The sequence below is a fragment of the Molossus molossus genome, unplaced genomic scaffold (genome assembly GCF_014108415.1).
Source record: "Molossus molossus isolate mMolMol1 unplaced genomic scaffold, mMolMol1.p scaffold_m16_p_2, whole genome shotgun sequence".
Lineage (NCBI taxonomy): Eukaryota > Metazoa > Chordata > Mammalia > Chiroptera > Molossidae > Molossus > Molossus molossus.
Genome location: NW_023425355.1, coordinates 110,508,893 through 110,535,529, shown reverse-complemented (window position 1 = coordinate 110,535,529; position 26,637 = coordinate 110,508,893). Strand labels below are relative to the sequence as shown.

The window sequence follows — 26,637 nt, the reverse complement described above, 5'->3', positions numbered from 1 at the left end:
TTTTTTTTTTTTTTTTGCCTTTACTTTTTTTCTTGCCAGTCCTTCCCTGGCTGATTGAACTGTCTTGTTAATGGGAGGAGATTGTCCCATCCAGAAGCCATTCAACAGCAGGTCTCAAGAGCCACATTCTTCGCAGTGACAGGAAAGGATGTACCTGTAGGTGGCTGTGAGTCGCATGCCCCCTGAGCAGCGCAGCCGCAATGCTTTCAGCTTGGAGGTCTGGGGTCGACAGCAGTGACAGGAAGAGCGGAAGGGCTGCTTGAGGACAGTGCTGAAAGACACCAAGGGCTCGGAGCGAGATGCCTGGCTGCAGTGTCCCTCACACCTGGCCAGAAGCACCATCTGGGGAGAGAAGAGAGGAGATTACCCTGTGGAGATACCAAAACCCCAGCCAGGTCGCACAGCCTCCTTTACAAGGACTTTACACTCTGCCAATTCTTACTGGATTAGATCAGTGACTCTCAACTCTGGTTGCACGTTACAATCATGTGGTAAAATTTGTTTTTATTATTTTTTCTTTATTGACTTTAGAGAGAGAAGAAGGGAGAGGGAGAGAGAGAGAAACATTGATGAAAGAAAACATTAATTGGGCCCCTCTGCACGCCCCCCGGCCCACTAGGGACTGGGCCCACAACCACGCCATGGGCCCTGGCCAGGAATCAAACTGGCGCTTGGGTCGATGCTCAACCACTGAGCCACACTGGCCAGGCTACAGTTTGTTTTTAAAATGTCCACACCCAGGCCCTTTCTCAGACCAATTGATTTAAAATCCTTGAAGACAGAGTCAAACATTTGTGGTTTTCTTTTTTTAAAAAAAATCTTTATTGTTGAATGTATTACAGATGTTCCTCATTTTTCCCCCATTGACCCTCTCCTCCCCACTCCTGCCCCCCTCCTGCCTTTTCCCACACTATTGTCTGTGTCCAATGGTTATGCATGTAAGTTCTTTGGTTTATTTCTTCCCACCGCCCAACCCCTTTCCCTTTGAGGTTTGTCAGTCTAGCAATGAATTTGTACTTCTTAATCCTTATCCTTTTTCACCCATTCCCCCAACCCCCCTCCCATCTGGCAACCAACAAAATGTTCTCTGTATCTATGAGATGTTTCTGTTCTGCCTGTTCATTTTGCTTGTAGATTCCATTGTCGATAGATATGTATTCATTGCCATTTTGTTTGTTCATATATTTTATCTTTTTCTTCAAAAAGACCCTTGATCATTTCATATAATAATGATTTGGTGGTGATGAACTCCTTTAACTTTTTCTTGTCTGGGAAACTCTTTATATGGCTATGGATTCTAAATGACAGTTTTGCAGGATAGAGTAATCTTGGTTGTAGGTTCTTGCTTTTCATCACTCTGAATATTTCTTGCCACTCTCTTCTGGCCTGCAAAGTTTCTTTTGAGAAATCAGCTGACAGTCTTATGGGAATTCCCTTGTTGGTAACAAACTGCCTTTCTCTTGCTGCTTTTAAGATTCTCTCTTTGTCTTGAACCTTTTGCATTTTGATGATGATATGTCTTGGTGTGGGCCTCTTGGTGTTCATCTTGTTTGGGAATCTCTGTGCTTCCTGGACTTGTATGTCTGTCTCCTTCACCAAGTTTGAAAAGTTTTCTGTCATTATTGTTTCAAACAAGTTTTCTATTTCTTATTCTCTCTCTTCTCCTTCTGGCACCCCCGAGATGCGAATGTTGGCACGCTTGAAGTTGTCCCAGAGGATTCTTACACTATCCTCATTTTTTTGGATTCTTTTTTCTTTTTGCTGTTCTGATTGGGCGTTTTTTGCCCAATCAGATTATATTCCAAATCAATGGTTTGCTTCTTGGCTTTACGTACTATAATATTGAATCTGTGTAAATTATTCTTTATTTCAGTTAATGCCTCCTTCATTTCTGACCGTACATCCATCATTTCTGACTGGTCCTTTTTTATGCCTTTGAGGCCCTCACTAAGTTTACTGAGGTTATCACTAAGTTCAGTGAGCATCCTTATAAGCAGTATTTTGAACTCAGCATATGTTAGGTTGCTTATCTCCATTTCACTTAGTTGTTTTCTTGGGGTTTTGTTTTGTTCTTTCATTTGGGACCTGTTTCTTTGTCTCCTCATTTTGGCTGCTTCCCTGTGTTTGTTTCAGTGTATTATGTAATGAGAGGTATGGGGCTATCTGAGACCAGATGCTGCTTGTTTGAAAGAAAACCTGAAGCAGAATCCAAGACAAGCCAATCCTATGGTTAAGCAACTGGCAACAGCTTGGGTGGGCCTGAAAGTTGGGTGGGGCAGGGCCTCAGGAAATCACCAGGGCGGGGCTATCAGTGTAAGGCAGGTTGCTGGAGTCCCAGATATGGTGACTGTCTGCCGCCCCAGGGAAGGGCTCACCAAAGGAACAAAGGCCTCTGACAGCACATTTGTCCTGGAGAAAGTCCCCTCTCCAGCCCTCGCTCCAATGCCAAACAGCTCAGTTCTTCCCTGTATGTCTCTGGTGCCCCTCGAGCTGCCTCCCCTCCAAGCATAGAGGGAGTGAGTCTGATAAGTCTGTGCACAGGCCCTTTAAGGAGCTGCCTGGGGCTCCAGCTGCGTCAGCTTCCCTGAGCCTCAGTTCCTGCTGGTTTTTCCAATCAGAAGTTATGGGGACTTGTCGTCCTGGCACTGGAACCCTGAGCAGGGAATCTGTTGTGGGACAGGGACCCCTCAGTCCTCAGGGAGGACCTTCCCAGCTGAGGTGTCCTCCTGATTTTTATCCGCCACTCATGGGTGTGGGGACAGCCTGTAGCTCCTCTCCCCCTCCTACTAGTCTTGATGTAGCTGCTGCTTTAATTTTATAGTTGTAGGACTTCCATTCAGCTTGATTTCGGGAGGTTTTGAATGATGGTTGTTCTGTAGTGTAGTTGTAACTTTGATGTGGTTGTGGAAGGACCGGATACCACATTTACTTACACCGCCATATTGACCAGAGTCACTTTTGTGGTTTTCAAAGCTTCTTAGGTGATTCTAAAGTGAACTGAGCTTAGAAAAACTGAATAAGGCCCACCACCATGATGTGCAAATAAAAATCAAAGAACAAAATAAATTTCCTCAGATAGATATCAGTCTACCATTGGCCCAATGCTAATTATGCCAGTGTCAAAATGCAGAAAATAATTCCAAATTAAAGTCAGGGAGTAAAGAATAACATATATATATATATATATATATATATACACACACACACACACACACACACACACACACACACACACATATTTGTTATGTGAAGGGAATTGGTAAACAAAAGGAATATAGTTTCAGAAGAATAAAAAAAAGGGTAATCTGAGTGATACTGTGATACTTAAGAAAAAATATTCTAGGTAACACAACTTGAAACTAGAGCATGAAATAGAAACAAGGTATGTTTTGGGACCTGGAATGACACTTCTGGGCTTAAACATTGAGTGAGCCTAAGATTTGTACAATCACATCTTCAGAGTCATTTAGGACAAAAATTAACTCATTCTAACCATCTCCATTTCCAAAGGTAGGTTAGCATGATAATAAAGCTTGGGCTGAGGTAACAGAGGATGTGTGTTTATTATAATAGCTTTCAAGGTGGTTTTAGTAAACAGAGTCCTTTAAGAATCTGACACAAACTACCAAAGTTATCCCCAAAATAATGGACATAAGCACACACTCAATATTTTGCATACAGATTAAGGGAAATAACTGAGGTTCATTTATGTATCCCACACATAAAACCTGGTGTCCTGAAAGTGGCAATCATAGGTGGGGTAGGGTGAGAAGCTTGATTCATTAAGTTATATAATCCTATATACTGGGGTACAGGGGGTGAGGGGAACCTGAGTTTATTGGTCCATGTTTATGTGGGAAGGTCTTGCTTGATGAATTTCATATTAAGTGATAGCAAATGTTGCCCTATATTTCCAGAACTAACAATAAAAACATAAAAAGTGGAACTTTTAGATAAAAAGATTAAGAGATACATATATACATGAAACCATTGGACATTTACTCCATGGTATTTTAGGAGTTAGCAGCTGTTATTAAAAACACACCAGTTATTATCTTTGACATTATCCCCCTTGATAGGACAGAATTAAATACACAAAGATTAAAAGAAGGAAATGGCCTGCCCATCTTTCCAAACGGAAGAGAAGCTGACTTCTGTTAATTATAGATCATTACCTGAGAAGATGCTGGGCTGAATCCAACAATCTCTTAGCAACCAAGAGAATATGAGATACCAGGAAAAAACCAGCAGTGCTTGGTGAAGATAAATTGAATTAGACCTACTGATTTATTTTCTCTGAAAGATCACAGGCAGAGAGAAAATGTCAGCTGTTAGGGTTTTATTAAAACTTTGACTCTATTCTACCTGCTCCTCACATTGATAAGTGAAAAAACATGATCTAAAATAGGTTTTGAGAAATTATGCCATAGGTCAGTAGTACCTGGGCCAGGCCAGTCCATGGTGACCACCCTATCCTTCTAATAACAGAGAGTCCAAGGTCTTCCCAAGTCCCTTCTCCACACACCTACCAGAACATAAGAAGAGCTCCCTAAAATCTCATTTCGAAGTAGTGTTCAATTTTTTCATCTCTAATGCAAATCATTTATTAGGTAGATTAAGCAGTTATTCAAAAAATCACCTCCCGAAATGGAGTCTTTATAAATCCAGTTTCAGTCTGGATGGATACAGTGACCTGTGCCAACAGACTTAATTCAGAAGCAAAGGCATGGTGGCATATCATCCCCAAATGATACACATACAGGTGAACCAAATACACCTTGAATGACCAGACAATTAGCTTTGATCTGTAAAATTACAAATTCAGCAATGTATGGCCATTTGTAGAAAAACTAACCTGATAACGATTTCACTAAAAGTTTTCAGCATCTTAAGCTCTACCTTCAGCTCATTCTGAAGGACAAGCATTCAAGACTCAAGAACCTGGGGCCACTTCCAATGGGCCCCTCTTCCTCAGAACCTGGACTTTCTGGGCAAGGAGAAGGCATAGATATACAATAAACACCTTCAGTGGCTGCCCCCAGCTTTCAGAATAAAATTTAAACTCCGGAACAGGCAAAATCCTAAGGCCCTCTATAACATGGATTTCACATATCTTTCCAGTCTTTCTTACAATTGTTTTTATTCACATCATCTACTCCCTGTTCTGATCAAACTCCTAATTGCTTAGGAGTTCAGGGAACTATATTGACTTTCCTTGCCTCTTGCCTTTGCTCATGTCTTTCCTCTTTCAGAAATGCCCTTTCCTCCTAGCTCTGCTTAATGAAATCCCAACTACCCTCATTGCCAAATTCAAATATTTTTCCTTGAAGAAAAGACTATAAAACAATTATTGGGCCCTTGGTTCTTAACACACACACACACACACACACACACACACACACACACACACACACACTAATCCCCTCTTTTAGAGATTCCCAGTATATAGATCTTACATCAAAGCTGAATACTATATTAAAATCTAGCTGTGTTTTATGCATGTGTGTTGGATAGGTACAGTGGGGAGTTTGTAAGATAAGACCCATAATGAGTGTCATTAAGGAATGGAAAAACTACATATCTGCTCTCCACGTTCACTCTTGATATTCCACATTTTAGTTTCTGCCATACTTCGCTTGTGTTACAGATTTAATGAACACCTTCTGACTCCTTCCATACCAGAGCTTAAACTATAATATGCATGTAAATAAGATCTTGTTAAACTATAGAATGCTATTCAGTAGTTCTCAGTGAGGTCAGATATTCTGCATTTTTCTTAAGGTTTTGGTTGATGTTTTCCTGAGGCATGAACCAACTCACACCTTTCTCTAATCTACTTTTACCCACCTCTAGGAGTCCTAACTATATATCATTTCTGTACAAGTTTGACCCTTGTGTTATAAACTTCTTGGGACATATCATCACCACCTCCAAGCTTATGCAAAGCTGAATCTTCTAGGAACCATGGCAGTCCTAAATAATACCTCTTTCACTGTCAAGACCCTAACTCAGCTCCATCTCTCAATGATTTGGGGATTCCCAGCAATTTGTTGGATAGTACCATACACTCTTTAATTCCTAACCAATTCATCCTCCAGTTCACTAAACTTTTGACACCTTCAAACAGCAGTTCACTTGCCAAAACACATTGGACCCCAGCTTGTGGTTGACATATTCTTCATGCTTGGATGACTTGGCTGTGTTTTAATACATGGAAGGACTCCTATGCATTTTGAACTGCACTTAAATACTCTTAATTGAAAATGTCTATACTGCTTTATTATCACATCAAGAAAGAAACTTCTTTTGATAAAAAAGTCACATGGGGCTTCACCATTAGACAGTGAATTCAACAGTTGGTTATTGCTCATAAGACCTACTAACTTCTCATAACCCAGGTTGGTGACAGATACATGTTATCTGCTTTGGATCCACTTTAATTTTTATTATCTTATGTTTCTCAAACAAGTGGTCTGATGCTAGGAAACTAGGCAACTCCTCCAGGAGCTCCTTTGTATTCCCCCAACCTTGCTGTCACTTGGCTCCAGCTGGATGTGAAAGCCAGTTTCATCCAATATGAACAGAGCTTCCAGGTTCAGAGTGTTGATTCAAGGACAGGCTCCTTCATGCTTTAATCTTATTTCCATGTGCTGAAGCTAAGAGTAATAAAAGGGTCCTTGGGTAATAATAAAATAATAGTAAGGATGATGATATATAACATATATTGAATGTTTACTAGGCTCCAGGCACTACGCCAAGCCCTTCATATGCAACTTAGTTCTTAATCATTTCAGAAGGTAAACTCTCCCTATTTTACAAATTAAAAAATTAAAAGGCAGAAGATAGGCTACCAGCCTGAAGTCACATGACTATACAATGGAGAGCCAGGCTTCTAAACTAATACAGCCTAATTCCTGAATCTTATCTTGTAACCACAGTGCATGACAGTCATCCTATCAAACCCTTAGTTTTTGTAAAGTGTTCCAGTTGGTCATGGCAAGTTCAAGCTACATTATGAGGGTTATATAGCTTGCTGTGATTCCTGGGTCCAGACCAAAGAATGCACTGGAGACCTCAGACCTCTGACCTCTCTGGTGAACTACCATAGTTCTTAGTTATGTCTTTTCTGCATTACACAACTACCTTCTGAATGAGAGAAAACCCAAACACAGATGGTTTTCATCATCCTTTGTTGAAAGGCATTTACCATCACCAAAGTCATTTTCCTCTTCTGTCATGTGAAATCTCCATGAATTCCTGGCTCAGGCCATGACTGACTAGATTCTCCATCAGTACCAGAATAAAGATGTACCTGTCCTATCCTAGAATAAGTTTTTGGCTATTTTACCCCAACTGAGTGTGAAACATATTTTGCCTTTTTCTCAGCAGTGAACACTATATACCACTTATTCCATGGCACCCCTTGAAGCACACCCTTTCTCCTCAGAAATAAGATTTGCCCATGTTTCTCCTAAACCTTCCCACACCAACACCTTCAACAAATGACTGTTCAATTCATCTCCAGGGATCTAGATTGACCTTTAAAGTGTCTGTGCCAGGCTGAGGGCATCAGCAAAATTGCAACTAGGGGAATGAAACAGTGTGTATGGGGGGAGGTGGTGATGGTAAGAGCTTTGATAGGTTGGGTGGGAACTCTGCCAACTCCAACTAGAATCTGTTCCCTTCACTCTGGTCGCAACTCAATCGAACATGAATAAGACTTTGCACATAGAACACTTCCCTTTCCTCTCTCCCCCATTTACTTGTAAATATTATGAGAGTTAAAACTTTGTCTTTTTTTCTATTTTTCTGCCTCTAGTATCTACCATAATTCCTGCACATAATAGGCATTCAGTATACATTTGTTCCTGTTTTTAAAAATAGGTCCATATCTCCCCAGTAGTTAATTGTGTTGTAAACTCAATATTCTTGACTCTTTCATCTCTTCTACCACACTCTATGAGTTTCAGGGGCACCAGTATGAAACAGGTTGGGGATCCTAAATGCTACCTCTCAACCACAAGGCTCAGTCCTTGGCATGCCAGGTCCCTTTTACTCTGGGAATTTTTTCAGGATTTGTGCCCTGAACCCTCCTTCTCCTTCTCTTTTGTTGCAGCTCCTGTGGTTCTTCAAAATTCAGACAACCTTATGTCATGATTCCACACCCCTGGCCTGGGGCTGCCATTTCCCACTCCTCACCCAACTCAAACTTCAGAGTTTTCTCAGTCTCAGTTCCTGAAAACCTCTCCCTGACCTGAATCCAGAAGTAGACCCCCTCCAGTCCTTCTTTCCTCCACTCACCTGGGAAGGAAGGTCAAACAGAAGGATTTGTTTCTATTTTACTTTTATCTCTTCTTTTAGCACCCAGCACAGTGGCTTACATTTACTTTGGTCTTCTTCACGATCCCCCCACCATTGCCAACTTTCTGTGTTTAACATGAACCACAAGGAGGTTTATTTTCCTAATCCTTTAAGTCTATAGGAGATCCCAACAGTTATTGAGATCATAGTAGTGACTGAAATAGAAAAGTGAGTCTAAACACCTGTCCAGTTTAGAACTTCATCATCAAGATCATAATATCATTCATTAATATCTATTATATGCCAGACACTGTGCTGTATGCTTTACAAATATTATCACCAATACTCATACCTATACCTTTAGGTAGATAGCAATAGCTCCATTTTACAAAGAAACTGAGCAAGTAATTACTTCATTTCCCCTAGTTAGCAAACTGTGGAGCTGGAAATTGAAACCAAATCTCTATCACTTAAAAGTATGAGACGCCTCCTTTCCCTTAAAGATGCCCTAGACAGCTTGTTCCACTAACTACTGCATTTTTGCTTGTTTATTCAATAGCCTTTACTTACTTAGAATTTCAGGGAAGATTGTAAATGAAGCTGCCACTCCAAGAGTTTTTGTACCCAATCCTAGCAGGTGTCACCACTAAATGCCACCAGGCACAACATAATCTGTGGCCACACTGACATCTTTGGTGGACCAGCGTAGCCAGCCTTTTCTGACTAAATCCATCTTAGCTCTTTCCTGAATTGCTAGGAGATGGGCAACAGGGCCCTGGGGCTGGCCAGCTTCAAGTTTAGGACTAGGGGAACAGGCAGTTTCATGGAAGGCTCCCTGAAAAACTTTCACTACTAGTTGTAATTCTAGAAAGATTGCTGAGTATAAATCATTATTTCCAACAGATCAGAAGTTAAGCCTGGATTTCTAAATATTGGCTCCTGCATTCTACTTGCATTCTTCCAATATGAAGCCAAGTCATTAGATGAATGTTCCAAGACAGGCATTGCCCCTCCTGGGCTATATAACATTGAGCAATCTATGTAATACTTTGTTCAGGTTTCAATCTTCCTTGTCAGTAAAATGGGAATAGTAATGCTTTTCATCACAGGTTTGTCAGCAATGATTAGATTATATAGTATGTGGTGCCTGATGCACATTAGCTGTTTCAAGCAGGTATCCTCCCTTCCCTAAGCCTGGGTCACAAGCTCCTCTTCATCTGTCTTCCTAAGGGCAGACATTGGATAAATGTAAGTCAGGAAGTGTTAACAATTGAAATGCAAACAGTAGGCACATGTTTAATAAATAATGGCCTTTGAACATCATGTTGAGGAAAAATGTTGCAGAGAGGAAAAATCTACCATAGTCTCCTCTTTCAAAAAAACCCCTGTTGGCTATTTTCCAGAGAGAAGCTAAATGCTTCATCCCAAGTCTAGAAACACAGTTTTGTTAAATGAGACCCATTAGAGAGAAGATCAGCCTGAGTCTGTGAAAGTTAAGAATTATAGAATAATTCAAAATGAAAAAAATAGTTTTGTTCTTAGATACACAAAGAAAATCTAATCCAGGAAAGGTCTGGGTATTTGAGATTCTGCCAGGCATATTTTTTTGGCCAAAGAAAGGTTTCTAATTACAAGCACCATTTACATAAAACTATTGCTATATTTGAGATAGTTTGGGAGTTTGAAAACAGATTGTTCCCATGAAATTACAAACATTTCTCTTACTATTACAATTTTGCCCTATTTCCCATAGTGTTCTGGAAGAAACAGAGGTGAACAAAGGTAGACTAAAATTCATTTCTAGGACTCATGCTCAAGTCCTGTGAGTTTGTTGGATTCGAGTTAATGATATCTCTTCTTTGACCTTCCCTTAATTAATGTGATAATTGCTAAGGCACTCCTCCATCATTTTGCCAAATATTTCCAGATTGTTCTTTCATTTTTGTTTCTTTGTCCCTTCCTATTATCACTTTGACACTTTCTTTGAAATAATTTTCCTTTCTTTCTTTCTTTTCTTTTCTTTTTTTTTTTTTTTTTTAAGAATCGTGATTATGGAGGACAACTCAACAGAAGGATAAATCATCCATGGCATTAGAAACACTAAATCCTAGCTAATGCTATATAGGGGTGGGGGGTGGAGAAGGTAATAATTGTTCCAGTCAATTTATGAGCAATCACAGTTGTAAAAACACATCCTGTTTTTTTCAATTTGTTTTAGTTTTATTTCCTAAGAAGGAATTGTGGTCTTGTGGTCTTTTAAAATTTTAAGTTCTCTCTCTCTCTCTCTCTCTCTCTCTCTCTCTCTCTCTCTCTCTAGCTCTACAAGTACAAATAAGACACAGAAAGTTTTTCTTAGGTACAAGCAGAACTTCAGGACAAATATCTTTTGTGCTGTTTAGTAACACAACTTTTATTTGTTACAATCTTTCTCTTTAGGTCCATTTTTTCTCACAATCATAGATCTTACTAATATAATGGTTAAATGATTTAACTAAAATTATGTTCCCCTCAAACTAAAACAAGCCATCATCATTGAGCAAGTTATCATTAGACAAGTTATGGAAATATTAAAGGCAGACAGAGTTGTAATGCTTTTAGATGGAAGGTAGAGAGATGTACTTATATGGTCTGAATTCTAGTGGTTGATATTACAAAAACTTCTTAATTATACTAGTAATTAAAAGATACTTGCCATATGAGAATGCTTAAGTGGTTTTAGTCTCAGGACTAAAAGTGAAAATCTCTGAGATTGGCCTAAACAAATTCTTATTTACCAAATGTGGGCAAAATTCATTTATGTGACTGGGGCAGTGACAGTTATAAAAATTCTCATTCTAAGTCTGTTCTTTCTTATGTGCCTCCGTATGAGGAAGTCTATGTGGTTGGTCACTCTTGGTGATTTTTGAAGCATAATATTTCTTATCAATTTGTCTCAACACTGAGACATCAGTTGTATAGGTTGCCTGTGCAAAAAAAAAAAAATCCACTCCAAACAAGAGTGATTTGAATAATCAATGAAAATTGATCAAATTGCCATTTATATTTTGAAATAATTTTAAACATAAGCATAGAAGGTAAAGAAAGTCTTGGACCACAAGGCCAATGACCAACTAGTTCATCAGGAAACTTATTGCAGAGCCTCTCAAGAAGTACATTTCACTGCTCAACCATATTTCTTGCATTCCCTTTTTCTTTGTTACTGTTGGAGATAGAAGGTGTTACAATAACTTGTAGACTTCTTTTATTTTCTTAAAAAAAGACACACTACCACTCATAAATTTCACAACCAAGGATGTCACAACACCCTTTCTATCTTTAGTTTAGCAACAATTTTATTGTGAGAACCTTCCAGTCTTTCTTATTGACTTTGAGCAGCCTGAAAAGATAGAACCTGGCAGTGTTTACACATGCTTAATTAGGCATCTTTACTGACAAAAGTGCAAAGCATGGTGAAAAAACCTAAAAGCATGTTTCTCCGACAAGCCCTGTGGGCCAGCCATATAGTTCACATTTGTGCTATCATCATAGTTCTTCATCCCCTGACAAAGGAATATGGCTTCTCTCCTTTTTCTAGAAGCAATGCTACCGTCACAGAGATTTTGCTCTTACCTTTGAACTACACTTGTACAGTGGATGACTGATAGAATCGACATAGTGGTGCCTCATGCAACGTTGAGGGTCCGAGTCCATCATGAAGGAGCTGTCCATTTTGCTGTCTGTATCTCCCATTAGCGCCAGCAGGGAGAGCATAGAAAAGGATGCAGCTAGTACATGATTTCTCATTGTTGTAAGAAAGAACTTCTCAAGGGGAACAGCAGAGGGAGGCAGAGGACTAAAAATAAAAAATGCCTTCACCTCCTAAGATATAGTTCCCTCCAAGAAAAGGGCAGGATTTAGCTGAAGTTTTCTGGTTGTCATTGTCCTTTGTATGCCAGAGTTTTGTCTTACTCTTTGCACTTGCAATCCATCATCACTGTATCTGCTGCACAGCTGGAATGAAAACAAAAATTATTTTCCCCAGAAACATTTACTGAAAAAACAAAACAAAACAAAACAAAAAAACCCGAATGAAACCCAGGAGGTATTAAGTAGAATTTTTCCATGCCATTTCAAATAGAGAATATTGGTTTCTAGAGTGCAATTAGCATAAACTGCCATCCATTCCATACCCCCTCCATAGCTTATGCTACATATTTATAACCATTTGAAAGTGGAAATAGTGGTTTAATGGAAGCATATGTTGACTTTAATTGCTGGAGTCCATATCCTACAAGCAAGAATAGTTTGAGTAGTAAAGATTAAACATGTGGTTCTGGCCACAGCATAACTGAATTGGGTGGTCTCATCCTTATTCCTGGCTTGGGGGGGTCTATTCAGTTTCTCAGTAAGCTTTGGTATCAACGTCAGAGAGGAGAAAGGTCAGCACTAATTAACACAGGCCATGTCCCATGGGAAGAAAATTCATTTTCCACATCCAAGTCAATACCCACCCACCCACTAGTTTTCCACTTCTGTGCTCTGGGCCCATCCTGTTTTTGTTTTAAGCCCCATGCCACCCAGCATCAATGGCAAACTGCATCTGAGATACATATTATGCTAAATGGTCTCCAGTGTGGTTAAGATAATACGTGTATTTGCCAACACAGTCACGCATTTCTGCAATCTTTGTTGCCTGAGCACATGGCATAATTTGAAAAAGTAAGTGGTCATTGGAGCGGAAAATTACCATTAAAATGGGATCATGCTATACTGGTTTTCCTGATATCTGCTTTCTTCTTTTAACCATATACCTCTTAGACAAAGGGCTGGGGTCCAGAGATGTCCCCAAATCACCTCACTAATTTTCAATGTATGGCCAACATTGATCCTTTTTATCACAAAGAAGACAACGAGTATAAGAAATATTTTCAAACATTTAGGAAAATAGGGGGAAATCTAACATTACATACAAAACAAAAGGAACATGATAATCAATGCTTCTGAAAAACTTTCAAATGTATTTTAGATAAAAGATTGATTTTTGTTCATAGTACAATATTTTTTAAACTTCCTACTCACAAATGGTCTGAATTAATAGGGCAAAGTATTGATAAGATCAAGATTAGAAGTTTGAGCTCATATAAGTCAATTAGTTTTGCTCCAATAGAGTGGCCCCAGACCTATTTAGCCTCAGTTAGCTGTCATGTAAATGTGGGGCAGGGGATCCCAAGCAGAAAATTATGTGTGACATAGGGCTATTTCAGAACACAGCATCCCTGGCAATGGCAAAATCTCAGCATGTATGTTTCAGGGAAGTTTTATAAATTAAAGGAAGGGCAAAGATCAGTAAGGAGGGGATCCACCTGGACTCTCATACTGCCATTAATTACCTGGGTGACCCTGCACAGCTCATTTAAACTGCTCTAGCCTCAATTTTCTCACCTGTAGAGTAGGGGAGTTAGAAACAATGGCAAATGAAGTTCCCTTTTGCTCTAAAATGTCACTACCTAATACTTATGGGTTCAGTTACTACCATCTTTATATGCAGAAGATAATCCTAAAGTTGAAGATACCATCTTTTCATACAACTTTGTACCATTTTCCTTTATGTGCATGCTAATGGAAACATCTCATTAAAATTGATCAAGCCTGAGACTAAAGCTCCAAATCAGCAAAGAATACAGAAGAACACTTTTTCTTTTCTTTTCACCTGAATACTCTAGGTTTTCCTTGCATGATTACACTGAAACTCACCAAGACTTTAGTTCAAAGAGCCAGTGCTTTTGGGAGGGGGGTTTCCTTCATAGGCTGCAATAACACTGACCATTTCCTGAGTTTCAATATGACTATATTATCCCATGTGGTTATCTGTCTCTTTGAAGCCTTAATTAGTCTTAGAAAGCAAATTTACTAGATTTCTCCTTTCACCACTTGAGTTTACAGATATTTCCCCCAGGAGGCAAAGGCAAAGGGATAAAGGGGAAAGCAGACATTCTAGTCCTGCTGTTCCCTCTCCACTTCCAGCACTTTTTCTTCAGAGCCATGGCCAGGAGATATGGTCAATGAGCAAAGCAAATGAAAGAAAAACATGTATAGAATGATAGTAAGACAACAAGCAACAACATTAAAATCAAAACTCTACATAAATGTATGAATAATTGTATTTGTTGGAATTTGCATTTTCTCCACAGAAAGGAACATATAAGGAATATAAATAGTCCATAAATATAAAAAATTGGTAAGCTCACTCATCCAAAGAAAATGAAAATTAAAGTACTTTGCTTTGTCCAACCAATCAGATTTACAAAGATTCAAAAGTCTGATTATGCACCCTGTTAGCAAGGCTATGGGAAAGAGACCCATTTTGAAAACAGTACAATATAAATTTATACAAATTTTGTAGAGGCCAATTTGTCAATATCTATTAAAATTTCAAATGTATATAACTTAAACCCAGCAATTCCAATTCAGAGAATTATCCTACATGAGAGATCACGCAAGCATATGGTTATTCACTGTATCATTAGTTGCCATAGCATAAAATATAGCACAACATATTCAGTAGGAAGCTGGTTAAATATATTATACAACATTCATACAGTGGAATACTATGCACCTACATTTTTAAAAATACAGAAACTCTACAGATTTGTGTTGTTAAATCAAGGAGGAATAATAATATATATTTGCGACTATGTGTATTTGAACAGAGAAGCTCTGGAAGGATACTCAAGAAACTATACAGTTAGTTACCTGTAGAGGTTGGAAGACAGGCATGGGAGAAAAACTTTTCACTGCATTAATTTTTAGATTTTTGAACTTGTGAATGTATGCCTATTCAAAATTTTATTTAGAAAACAGTAGTTTCTCTTTTAAAAGCTAGGTTTAAAAGAGTAATTAAGTTGATGGATGTTTAAAGTCTGTGTCAGTATTTTTTAATAGTATTATATTTTTATTTCTTATAAATATGGGAAAACATGCTAGTCTTTTCTTATAGTTCTTGTGCACTACTGCCACTTAGTAGCAGCATCCTGAATTGCAAGCACAGTTAAATTTTTCCTGAAAGGTGAAAAAAAAATACTTCTGTAAGCAAAATTATGAAGTTTATACTGATAAAGTTAGTTAATGTCACACAAAATGTAACTGTATTATATTACTTTCTCTTTAAAAATGATAAGGTCAACTCAGAATTAGTAATAAATTATAAAAGAATGACAGAGGAAATGTTGCTTCACCACTAATAATAGATTTTTCATTTCAACAAATTCACAAAGCATGATACTTTTTGTTCAGTTTTTATGTTGACTTCTGAAATGTGGGGTGGGAACCAGATGGAGGGGGTCAATGGGGAAAAAAGAGGAACATACGTAATACTCTCAACAATAAAGATAAAACAAAAACATGAAGGTAAGATTCTTGCAACATTGGGATTTTTGCCTTAAGTGTTCAAATTGAATGATTCAATACTGTTGTGTTAAAGAAGGAATAAACATAATGCTTAAGAAAAGAGGGATGTTAAGTCAAGTTGTCTGAACATTGTGTTAGTTGGGGTGTGCATAGGTGAGTATGTGCAGAGTGCCAAATGACGTGCTCACAAAGAGGAAAATAGAAAATGAAGAAAATTTACATCACTTGAGATTCCAACTTTATAGCAGTCTGGAATATCTATGTCTGGCTTGTAGGAGCTTCTGTCATTTTTCTCAAAGTTAAATTAATTCTAATTTGCTTTCATTTTTTAAAAGTTACATAGCATAAAATCAAATGCTGCCTATCAAGACTTAGAACCTCTCTGCCTAGACAATGATGGATTGAATGAGAGAATGGCTCTCTTGCTTAATTCAGTAGCCCCGGGATGGCTATGTGCTCTGGGTACAGTCTCTGAGACATGGATTTGGCCAGTGTACAGAGCCCACATTCTAATAGCTTCAATGTGGACCTTTTGCCAACAGGAGAGGCACGTAGGTCGGCGTGCCCGACTTTGGAGCTACCCTCCAAACAATACCAGTGGAAAAGAACAACTGGTGCCCAGATTTTCCCACCTGTCATCCTCAGCAAAATAATATAGCAGAGCTTACAGTGGGCTCCGCCTCCTGAGTGAGAAATAGTGTTATGTCTACAAGTCAGCTCACTCTTGGGCTGACCTTCTGCCTGGCAGAGGGTAAAGTGCTGGTTTCTCTCAAAGTTATTCCAGCAACAGGCTAAATCAAGTGGCATGTGCCAAGAATGGACTTATTCTTGCCCTGCTTGCCAGACAAGGGGGTGGTGCTCCAGTATTCATACCCCCACCTGCCCCAGCTTGTTTTCAGTACTCATAGATGCAGACTTTGCCTCCCGTGGCTTCTTTCAATAAGTATTTATTCAACACATTCATTGAGCACCTACTACGTGTCTGCTTGTGTTCTATGAGATAAAACTTAAGGGTCAGGAGATAAAAGAAGTCCTATCCTAACTCCATCTTTCAGCTTACTGCATCCACCAGCAGAGTCTTGGCCTGTTGTTTTCTTGGATTATTCTTTGGACACATTGATAAACTCCCTTAACATCTCATTTGTATCCAACATGCATTGCATCATTTCTAAAAAGATCAAATTAAGCAGATAAAATATAATGAATCTGAAATGGCATCAGTGTAACAGACAGAATTATTTTATAATTTTATATTTATTATAATTTAAAGCAATCATATCAGGCATGAGTAAGGTATAGATGGCAGATTGTAGAGTCTCTCTCACAAAGAAATTGCCAAAAATAAATAAATAAATAAAAGATTTGTGTGGCCCTGGCCGGTTTGGCTCAGCAGTTGGAGCGTCGGCCTGCGGTACAGAGAGACCCGGGTTCGGTTCCCGCTAAGGACACGTGCCTCGGTTGCAGTTTGTCCCCGGCCCTGGTTGGTCATGAGGGTGGCAGCCACTCGATGTGTCCCTTCACATCGATGTTTCTCTCTCTCTCTCTTCCTCTCTCTCCTCCCACTCTATCTCAACAAAAAATGGGAGAATGTCCTCGGGTGAGGATTAAAAAAAACAAAACAAAAGATTTGTGTGGAAAAAAGGTTGCCCCTAGATAACTTTTCATACTAGGAATAGAAAAGCAAGACTCAAGGTCTAATCAGAGAGTGTGAAATTCTAAGTAGCCCCTTCCCAGGAACTCAAAGAATTCCAATTGGATCCAGTCAACTAGATGCCTTGGAGAATAAGTCAGATGCTTCTTCCCAAGGCACTTAATTTATAAACTGAAAACAGCATGTTGGATTCTATCAAGCATCCCGTGCGCTCAATGAATGAGTTTTGATATTATTTTTATCTGGTAGCACATCAGTGGCAGCCAAGAAGCCAAGCCTGGGCTGACCCAGAGGCAGTAGTATTGACAACAAATGCTGCCAGGCTTCTAGCCTGCCAGCTCCAGGTAACTCCAAGGATGGGGTGCCACAAGATCAGTGGGAAGGGAGTGGCTCCTGCCTCTATTGTCTCATAGTGTCTACACTGCAATCAGAGGTGAAGGAGCATGTGAGGCAGTGCCTGCCCCAATTGTGCCAACTTAGGAGAGAGAAAATGACATCCTTGTGATTAAATAGCAGTCCTCCAGTCAGGGATAGGACTCGCTGTTCTCCCAACCTGCATGACTAGCCAAGCATGGCCAAATTCAGCAGTGAGGGTGATGAAGGAAGAAAAAAGATGGGAGAAACAAAAGGAAAGGAGAAATAAAGCTTTGAAAAGAGGCAATAAATCACAATCCTGCAGTAAATAGGGGTGCAAAAAAAAAAGACTGGGACTACAAATAATTCCTGGGGATGATCCAACTCTCAAGTGGACCCATCTGTGTGTATGTGTCCTTGAATTGAATAAATTTACTGTCTGGGAAGGGACTGGTATGGCAGGACTCAACCTCAAGACTGACTGAAACTTAAAATTCTGAATTTCAATAAATCCAGAGGAACCTTTAATTATTACCTAAACTCCCACTTACCCACAGCTTTCATCTTTTTCTCCCCAAACCTATTTCCAGACTATGTTGTTAGTATTCAGTCTCCCAGTGTTTTACACTCATTTGTTAGAAGTATTGGACAATTATTCCACTATATTCTGAAACCTAAAGGGCATTCTATGATTGCCTGATCTGGTAGAAAGAAGGCTGATCTGAACACCTCAAACTCTGAATCTTACCTTTCCATCATTGGCTGCACAATCTTCAACAAGTCACTTGACGTCTCTGAGACTCAGATTCCTCATCTACAAAATGAACAGAATGGTCTAGATGCTTCTATAATTCTATCCATTTCTGATATTCTCTAACCATGTCTAAGCTCCTCAGAGTACAACACTTGCTTTGGGGCTACAGAGTCTTCAAATCAATGTGCAGAAAGAATATAATGATTGTGGAAAAGTCCAAACAAGTTCTAATGTGGTGTCTGAGGCAACACTGAAGACCAAGCTATAAGAATTTGCCCCTTGATGAGGTCATATTGGTGGCCGATATAAAAATAGGTCTTAAAACCAGTATGGTTAGTAAATTAATCATATGTGGTTAATAACAGGAAGGAGTTAGTGAAGATATTTCACCAGTTCCTGTTTCTCTTAAAGCTGTCTTAAAATGTGTAGTGTTTTTTTCTCCAGTCTCCATCAGATGGGGAGAGAAGAAAGACAAATAATAGTCACTTATGCTAGAATTAAACTTTTTTCATTTGATGATGAAATGATGATCATGATTATGATAAATAGGTTGAGCTCAACACTCCTGTACCTTTCCTATGAATGAATCTTATTCCTAAACTGAGCTTGTGATACAGATCTTCATGCTCTAATGAGGCCACCTGTGATGCTCTGTTTCAGGCTAGAAGAGAAAAATTGATTAGAACACTTGTCTTCTCTGCAGCTGTAGAATAAATAAGGTACTAGTGGTCAAGAGTAAGGCACTCTGCTAGGTGTGGAACATTTGTGCTAGAGGAGGTTAGGTCTAAAAGTGTATGGCTCTTGGATCGTGTGCTGAACTTTTGTAGATTTCTATAGTTTCTATGGAAAGACTAACTCTGAGTTCTTAACAGTTGACATAACTAACAGACTTTTAGAATACAAACCTTGCATAAATTGGAAATGACCAGGTCTGATTACCTGAGTGTCAAAAAGCATGATACAGTTAGACCTTTCCTCCAGGAATTTAGGTTATTTTTTGTAAATCTAGCAAGCCCACTAAAAACTGTGACAATATGGTGACAAGCTGTCAGAAAATGCTTAGGGGTAGCCTATCTAGAGTGCTACAAATCAACAATAGCCCTTAACATGGACTCTTCTATCCTTTCATCAATGAGTAATAAAATTAAGGAGGGAGGAAGCTACAGAACTAACAGAAGAGAAGGAGGAAAGATTATTTTTGATGTTCAAAATCTGTCACTGTGCTTTCAATGATTTCAAATACACAATTTCAGATAGGAAAGGTTCCTTTTCTTTCACCTACTTCCTCCTAGGAAGGGGGTTTCATATGAGGAATGAGACACATTCTAACCATTCACCTTGTAAAAAAAACCTTTGGGAAGAAAACAGGAGAGATCTGAGATACCCAACCCAGGGACTCAGTCCTGCCAAAACACATGGATATATTGCCTCCCTGTAGAAAAGAAAAGGTGGCCAGGTGTTCTGGGGACCCTGGTGCTGATGTAATTTGACACTGGTTATGCTACTGGACTGCTGGCTGTGGTATGGCCTTAGGAGATGAGAGGTGACCAGTGTTAGCTCAGGGTACAGGCTCCCATTTACCATGGAGCCAAATGAATATGTTGGCTTTTCTTAAAAGTCTCTGGTAAAGTGTTTCCAAAGCTGTATTTGAATCTCCTCACCCTCAACAACATTTAGGAATGATGAGTAGTGATCTCACCTAACAGCTGTAGAGCCCTTGGTTAGAAATGGGACATAAACAATAGGAACAATGCAGTCTTTTCATTCCCTATTCAATTTGCCTTTTCTTCCCAATGGTAGAATTTGAATACTGAATTCAATCTTATTGTAATCCAGAACACTTGTGGATGCCGACCTATGTCAAAGGGGTAAGGTTAAAATAATATCACATAAAAATATGTTTTCCTATACTGATAATAACTGAACTTCTTAGGCTGTTGGTTGTTTGTTTGTATCTTGCTTGGCTTAAACCACGCACACTAAAGCTATATCCTTCGATTGCTAATTCCCCTGCAAGAATTTTATTAAAAATTTTTTTTTTAATTCTGAAAAAGAGTAATTGCTCATAATTTGGGGGGGGGATCACAGAAACATATAAAATCATAAAACATCACATTGTGTTTGAAAGAAAAGTTGAAATTTGATTAAGGATTGGATTTATTTGATTCTTTTCATCCATTATAGGCATCTGTGCACCTACATTTTACTTAGAGTTGAAGATGGATTTTTTTTTGAGGGGTGGACCTCCTTTTCTAACATCAAGTAAAGAAGGTAACTTCAGAGTTCAAACCCCTCTTCCTGGGAAGGAGTAGATGAAATTAAGGGAAGCTTTCCTTTCTGATATGGTACTGTTTGAAAATCTGTAGTGGCAGATTTTGAACGTCAAAAATAATCCTTTTTCTTCTTTTTTTTTTTTTTTTACTTTTTCTATGACCTGCTCTCTTCTTATTTTTATTCCCTATTGATGAACAAATGGAAAGAGACTCCATGTTTAGGGCTATTGTTGGTTTGTGACACTGCAGAAAGGTCACCTCTGAGCATTTTCTGACAGCTCATCAACTTTCTTAAATGTATTAACCTGTTGCCCTTTCATATTTAAAGGATATTGCAATTGGTTGGATCATAGCTTAAAAGAAAAAGTTGGGATCTAGCCAGTCCCCCTGGAAGAAAAAAAATTGTATGAAAAATTCTTAGCTTGTATAGAAAAACAAAAAGGGAAATATATCTAATATATAAATCTGAGTTTAATGCTCATGTGTGGATTTTGACATGAGGGTGAAATGTACCCAAATTGGATAAATTACTGATTATAAGCACTAGAGATATATTTTCAACTGAAGTTACCCATTTTTTAAAAAATGTTCTGAGTCAGCACTCTTTCTAACAAGAAAGTAGTTGTTCCAGATTGTGAACCCTATCCAGGGTGTTATGTTCTGACTATTGAAAATGGGTCTAGGGGGTGTGACTCTCAATAATAAATGCTCATCCATCAGACTCTGAGACCCTCTGATGGAACGGACAGTAAGCATGAATGATACCAAGTAAACTATTGGCACACACACAAAAAAAGCTTGCAGATGTAAGGGGAGTTGGCATCAGAAATAATGCCATCGGCACAATTATTCTCAAAAACTCAAATGTGTGGGTATGTGAATTTGCAGCATGCAACCTGTACAGCCAAGCCAGCATTTATTTCAGTACCAGCTTCTCCTACCCCAGCTGTACAACATAGAGGTTTTAGAAGGATTCCCCAGTCTTTGTTTTCTCTTGGAAGCAAACATAGAAGTTCATGGTTGCTGATCTGATGGGTGAGGAGTGGGTACTACTAGCTGGAATGTTGCCACTGGCAGGGGCAGACAGGAAAATAGAAATGCTCTTAATGTCCTCCCAAAGAAAACCTTTGATGGACAAAAGAGTGGTTGTATTTTTACCCTCTCCCTTCATGCTGCCAGGCGTCTTTAAATAGATCCTCTAGCCTAGGGACTTGTATGGAATAATTCATATTAAAATCCAAGAAGTGGCAGAGGAGGGGAGTTGGTTCTTTCTTCTCTCTCTCTCTCTCTCTTTTTTTTTTCTTTTTCTTGTCAAGCTAACAGGAAAAGGCTCATTTTAATTCAGCTGTGTTAAATTTTTTCTTTTGGGTCTTTTAATGAACTTCAGCTAATTCAGAAAGACTACCAAAGCCCCTAGGAAAATAAAAGAAATAGGAAGCTGCATTGTAGAATGTTCTTTAATACCTTTTGGTCCCAAAGATATTAGCAGTATCTTTTAAGGATGCTGCACAGAGGGGGTTACATGAGACTCTTAAATGGGAATGTCTAATTGAAAAGTCTATTTTTTTCCATTTGCAACTCATAAACTAATGCGTTGTTTTGTGTTAAGAGAAAGAGAGAGAGAAAAAAGAAAAAAACAGAAAAAGTCCTCCCTCATCTCCCCAGACCTATGCATTTTTAGTTCAGCTCAACCCAAGATCCATCTCTCCCTTTTCCCTTTTACCAAATGGGTTTCATAAAGAAATTCAGGCCTATGCTAGCCACATTAAAAGTCCTGTCTTGCCTTTTTCCTTGGGAAGAGAAGAATGTGGGAAGGATAGAGAAAGGGGGCAGGGCAGGGCCCAAGGATCCAGGGAGCTTTGTTTCAAGTCACTTGTCCCTTCCTCTGAAAGGCAGAATAACCACATTTCTCTTAATGTAGGCTGAAGTGCATCCAAGCGTTCCCATAGCACTCCCACCCCCAGCCCTTTGCCTGAGATGTGTGGGTCACTGTGATGGTATGTTTGTCCCTGCCAGCCCGGGTCACTCCAGCCCTGCTCTCAGCAGCCTAAAGGGCAGCAGAGCCATGTGGCTGTTCCTCTCTGTGAGTGGGTTCAGGCTCAAGGCTCCAAAAGCCCCCCAATCCTATCAGCCCAGCAGAGCTGCTGCCAACAATGACATCCTGGGAATACTATGGAGATGGGGAAACCTCAAAGAACAGGACCCAGGCTGTCAGGAAAACAGGCAGAGCAAAGGGCAAGCTCACAATGGAAGAAGCTCAGGCAAAGGGAAAAAGGGGTGGAGTGGGAGTGGTGGAGAGCAAAAAAAAGAAAGCCACATGCCACCCAGGAAGATTCCAGGGAGGGTGGGAGGAGGTGGTAGAGGAAACACTTGCAGGAAACAAGTACCCAGACATGGCACTGCCAGTCTAGCTGGATTGTTTTCTGAATTAGATTATGCGAAAGAAAGAGGGGAAATATATAGCCTGCCAGCTGTTCAAAGGCTTACAACCTTGCTTTTATTGTCCGGGTAAGTTGTTGAGGTGGGGCATCAGAGGAATTCCAAACATACCATCCCAGAGAAATTTTAATATGTTGCACAGTGTCATACACGAGGAGGAAATGACAGCTGATCACAGCCATGGCAGACCACAGAAATATGGTCACTGGAGCTCACCCATCCTCGCATGGCCCAACTTCCTTCTGCTTTAGCACTTCTCAGTCCTTCCACCTGCCTCTCCATCCCTTCTGCTCCCACTGGCCCATCCATGAGACTTGGACAAAGTAGCATACTGACCATCATAGGAAGAGGTGAGGATGGGATGGAAGGCTGCTGGCCAAGAAGCTGAGAGCTAGCTAGGGTGACTCAGGCACCCCAGGGAATCAGAGGCATTTAATCCACCCACAGGGAGGGGGTAATTATCTGCTGATAAGGACCAAGTCAGGGACTCTGGTGACCAAATCAGGGACTGTGGTGATACTGTTTTCAGGGTGTTTTTTTTTTTCAGTAACCTACCCATGTCAGAAAACACGAGATGGTATTATTTGAAAGCAACACTGTGTGTGGCTTTCACAGAGACCTGGGTTTGGAGAACAACTTCTGGTGATTTTCCCCAGGGACCTCTTGAATTTACACCAGGCCCACAGGTCATTGCTTTTGATCCTGGGGGTGGAAAAAGTAAGTGGTGGGAAATAGTGACTGCATCTTCCTCTGTACATATTTCTAATTCAGTGATTCATCAGTGGCCCTGATGTCAGCTTCTGAGTAGGTGATACACAGCCGTCCTAGATACACACAGCACTTGGTCATTTATAAAAGGTGAAAAAAGGTTCAATTGCTCTTTTCCCAGGTTTTTTCTACCTAGGCAGGAAAGATCCAGGCCATGATAGCTAAGCAAATTACATATACCTAGAAACCAATGATAAAGGCCTAACAGGAACCTCATAATCATAAATGGTAAGAAAACTCATTGATAAGTAATAAGCATTTCAAGTAAATCTGAATACTAGCAGATTTTTAAAATAATTCCTGGTAATAAGGAGGTCATTGACCAATTTACCCACTGGCAAAGTCCATTTCAGTTCCAAAATCTAACTGGAGATAACATACAGACTGAGAATAAGGGCATGGAACAATGTCTCATCCACTTTTGCATCCATCAGAACTAGCATAATTCATTACAAGAATAATGGAATGAATAATTAGCCAAGCAGAATAATAGTACTTGAATTGTGAGTTCTTGAAACGAAGTCAAAATTGCCAGCCACCATTAGTGGCTATAATTCTGAGAAAGTCACCACATTTTTCAAGGTCCCAGGAAAATAAATGAGTTTGAAATTGCTAAAGGTATTGAAAATTTATTAATTTTCTCCTTGACAGTATAATTGGAACTCAAATTAAAATAGAAAACTCCACAGGCGTGTTTTCATCTGTGGGTGTCAACTGCTTGGTACACAGTCATCAAGAAGGCCTCAAACAGTTTTCTTTTTACCTGAACAAAATGTATTTTAAAGTAGATTACTCAAAACACTGCATTTCGTGTTCACTCTTATGTAATAACCTGAATAATAGTTTAAGAAAATTGTTTTGATTTGGCTAAATTCCTTAATAGCAGCAGTTTTAAAAATCACTGTAAAAGTGTATAGCAATAGAATTCATACCATGGTTAAAGGCTTTCTCAAACAGTGAGTATCCTAAACTTGTAAATTAACTCATTGAAAAGCCAGATTTTCTTTCAATAATACCTACTAGACTAGTTATTCAAGAAAATCAGAAAGGTTCCCCATAAACCATGTCTCTCCTCCACAATGAAAACTGGTCAATAGAACACTAAAATTACTTTCAGAAGCCAGAATGGGGAGAAGAAAATAAACAGATATTTATTTGCATTTGCTCTAAACATACAATCAAGAAGCATTCTGCAGTCCTCCCGCTATATTTGGTTGACACCCACAACCAAAACTGTGTTTTAGGCATCTCTATGTTTTCAGGTGCATCTGGTACTTGATATTATGTATTAGAGCAATTTTATAATGCCAGTTCATTGTAATTAAAATACACTAATATTAGGAACAAAAAGAGACGTGTTTAACAGCATCCATATTTGTTATTAATGACAGTTGCAAAGAATAGAACCTGGGACTCTCATCTTGCCAAATAACTTCCTTTCCCACACCTGAATCTCAATAGACAGGGGGAGTCTGCCACTTTCATGCAGGTTTATCTAGGCTCTTGATTACAATGAACCTCATTTACAGGGCATTTTGAGTCATTAACATTTTGTACACAGTCAAACTTCCTGTCCCCCAAGAAAAAGTTATGCCCAGGTGTACTACTGCCCACTTGTTCACTTAAACAGAGAACTTGCATTCAGGAGATTAAAAGAACCCTTCAAATAAATATTCCTGAAGTAAGAGTCATTTCTATAGCTCCTGGTCCCTATGCTGGTGGGAGCATCCTTTCCCGGTAGATGCTTAGACAGGGTAGTACTGGTCCTGCTGCAGGGACAAGGGGAATACTAAAAATAACCCTTTGCAATAAGGCCAAGGCAAACAGCATGCATTTCCTCAGAATTTTTGCCCAATCAAAATCATATAATAAATCCATCCTCCGCAGTGCTCCTGACTGCATCTATAGAAGCAAAGCCTTTGCACTTTGGGAAAAGAGTGCAATGGAACAGGATTCTTGCAAATCATGACACAGAAAGCTAGAAATAAATGTTGCCTATTGTTTGAAGTCATCCTAAGTACTCCGGCAGAGCCCTGGCAGGAGATCAGCAGCATACATAAGTAGTAATAAAAGTAAACAGTGCGCTTTTAAACTCAAAGGCTTGCCTTCGCTAATAGTGCCCCCATTGTAAGAGAGATGAGGGCAGTAAGGAAGCTACTGGGGAATCCGGAATCCATGTCTGCAAGTTGCTGCTTCTCAGTCTCCTTTCACAGGGTCCAATATAAAAACCATTACAAAGTTACATCCAACTACGCAGAGAGTTTGAAAATCAAATCTCTTTAAGTCAAACCAAAAGAGATTTTCCAGCCTCTCTGTGAGGCTCCCCTGCTCTGTCACAGACTTCAAAGACCCATTTAAAAAACAAAACAAAAACAAACACACACACACACACACACACACACACACACAATGCTAGCATGCTACAGAATAATGCAAATTAAATTAATGCAAATTTAAGTGGTATTTAAAGGTTGTCTCTTTGTCTGAGAGGAGGATGAAATGCTAGGTTTGGAAAGAAGTCATTTTCTAGGCAAGCCGTCAGCGCTTGTTTTCCTGCTTACCTTGGGGGAAATGCAGGGCTCCCTTCTTCTCAGAATTTTCTGGGAGCTAAAAAGAGGTCCTGTTACTTCCAAATGCTTTTGTTCTTCTGTCCCTCTGTCACATGGCTTGCCTTTTATATTTGCAACACACAAAAGTTAGGACTGTTGTTT

The 26,637-nt window shown here is 39.4% G+C and overlaps 1 protein-coding gene across 1 annotated transcript; it reads right to left on the bottom strand.

The window, feature by feature from the left end:
- On the bottom strand, nucleotides 1-26,637 carry LOC118636395 (norrin cystine knot growth factor NDP). The gene is made up of 3 exons (XM_036271501.1): nucleotides 26,488-26,637; nucleotides 11,911-12,291; nucleotides 1-342 (listed from the first exon to the last, which is right to left on the bottom strand). The coding sequence occupies exons 2-3, from the start codon at nucleotides 12,082-12,084 to the stop codon at nucleotides 115-117; spliced, it is 402 nt and encodes a 133-aa protein (XP_036127394.1). The 5' UTR covers nucleotides 12,085-12,291; nucleotides 26,488-26,637; the 3' UTR covers nucleotides 1-114.

Coding starts and splice junctions, on each gene's coding strand:
- LOC118636395 (XM_036271501.1), bottom strand. CDS start 12,084: ATGAGAAATCATGTACTAGCTGCATCCTTTTCTATGCTCTCCCTGCTG. Junction 343..11,910: donor TGTACAAGTGTAGTTCAAAG/GTAAGAGCAAAA, acceptor TTCTCTCCCCAG/ATGGTGCTTCTGGCCAGGTG.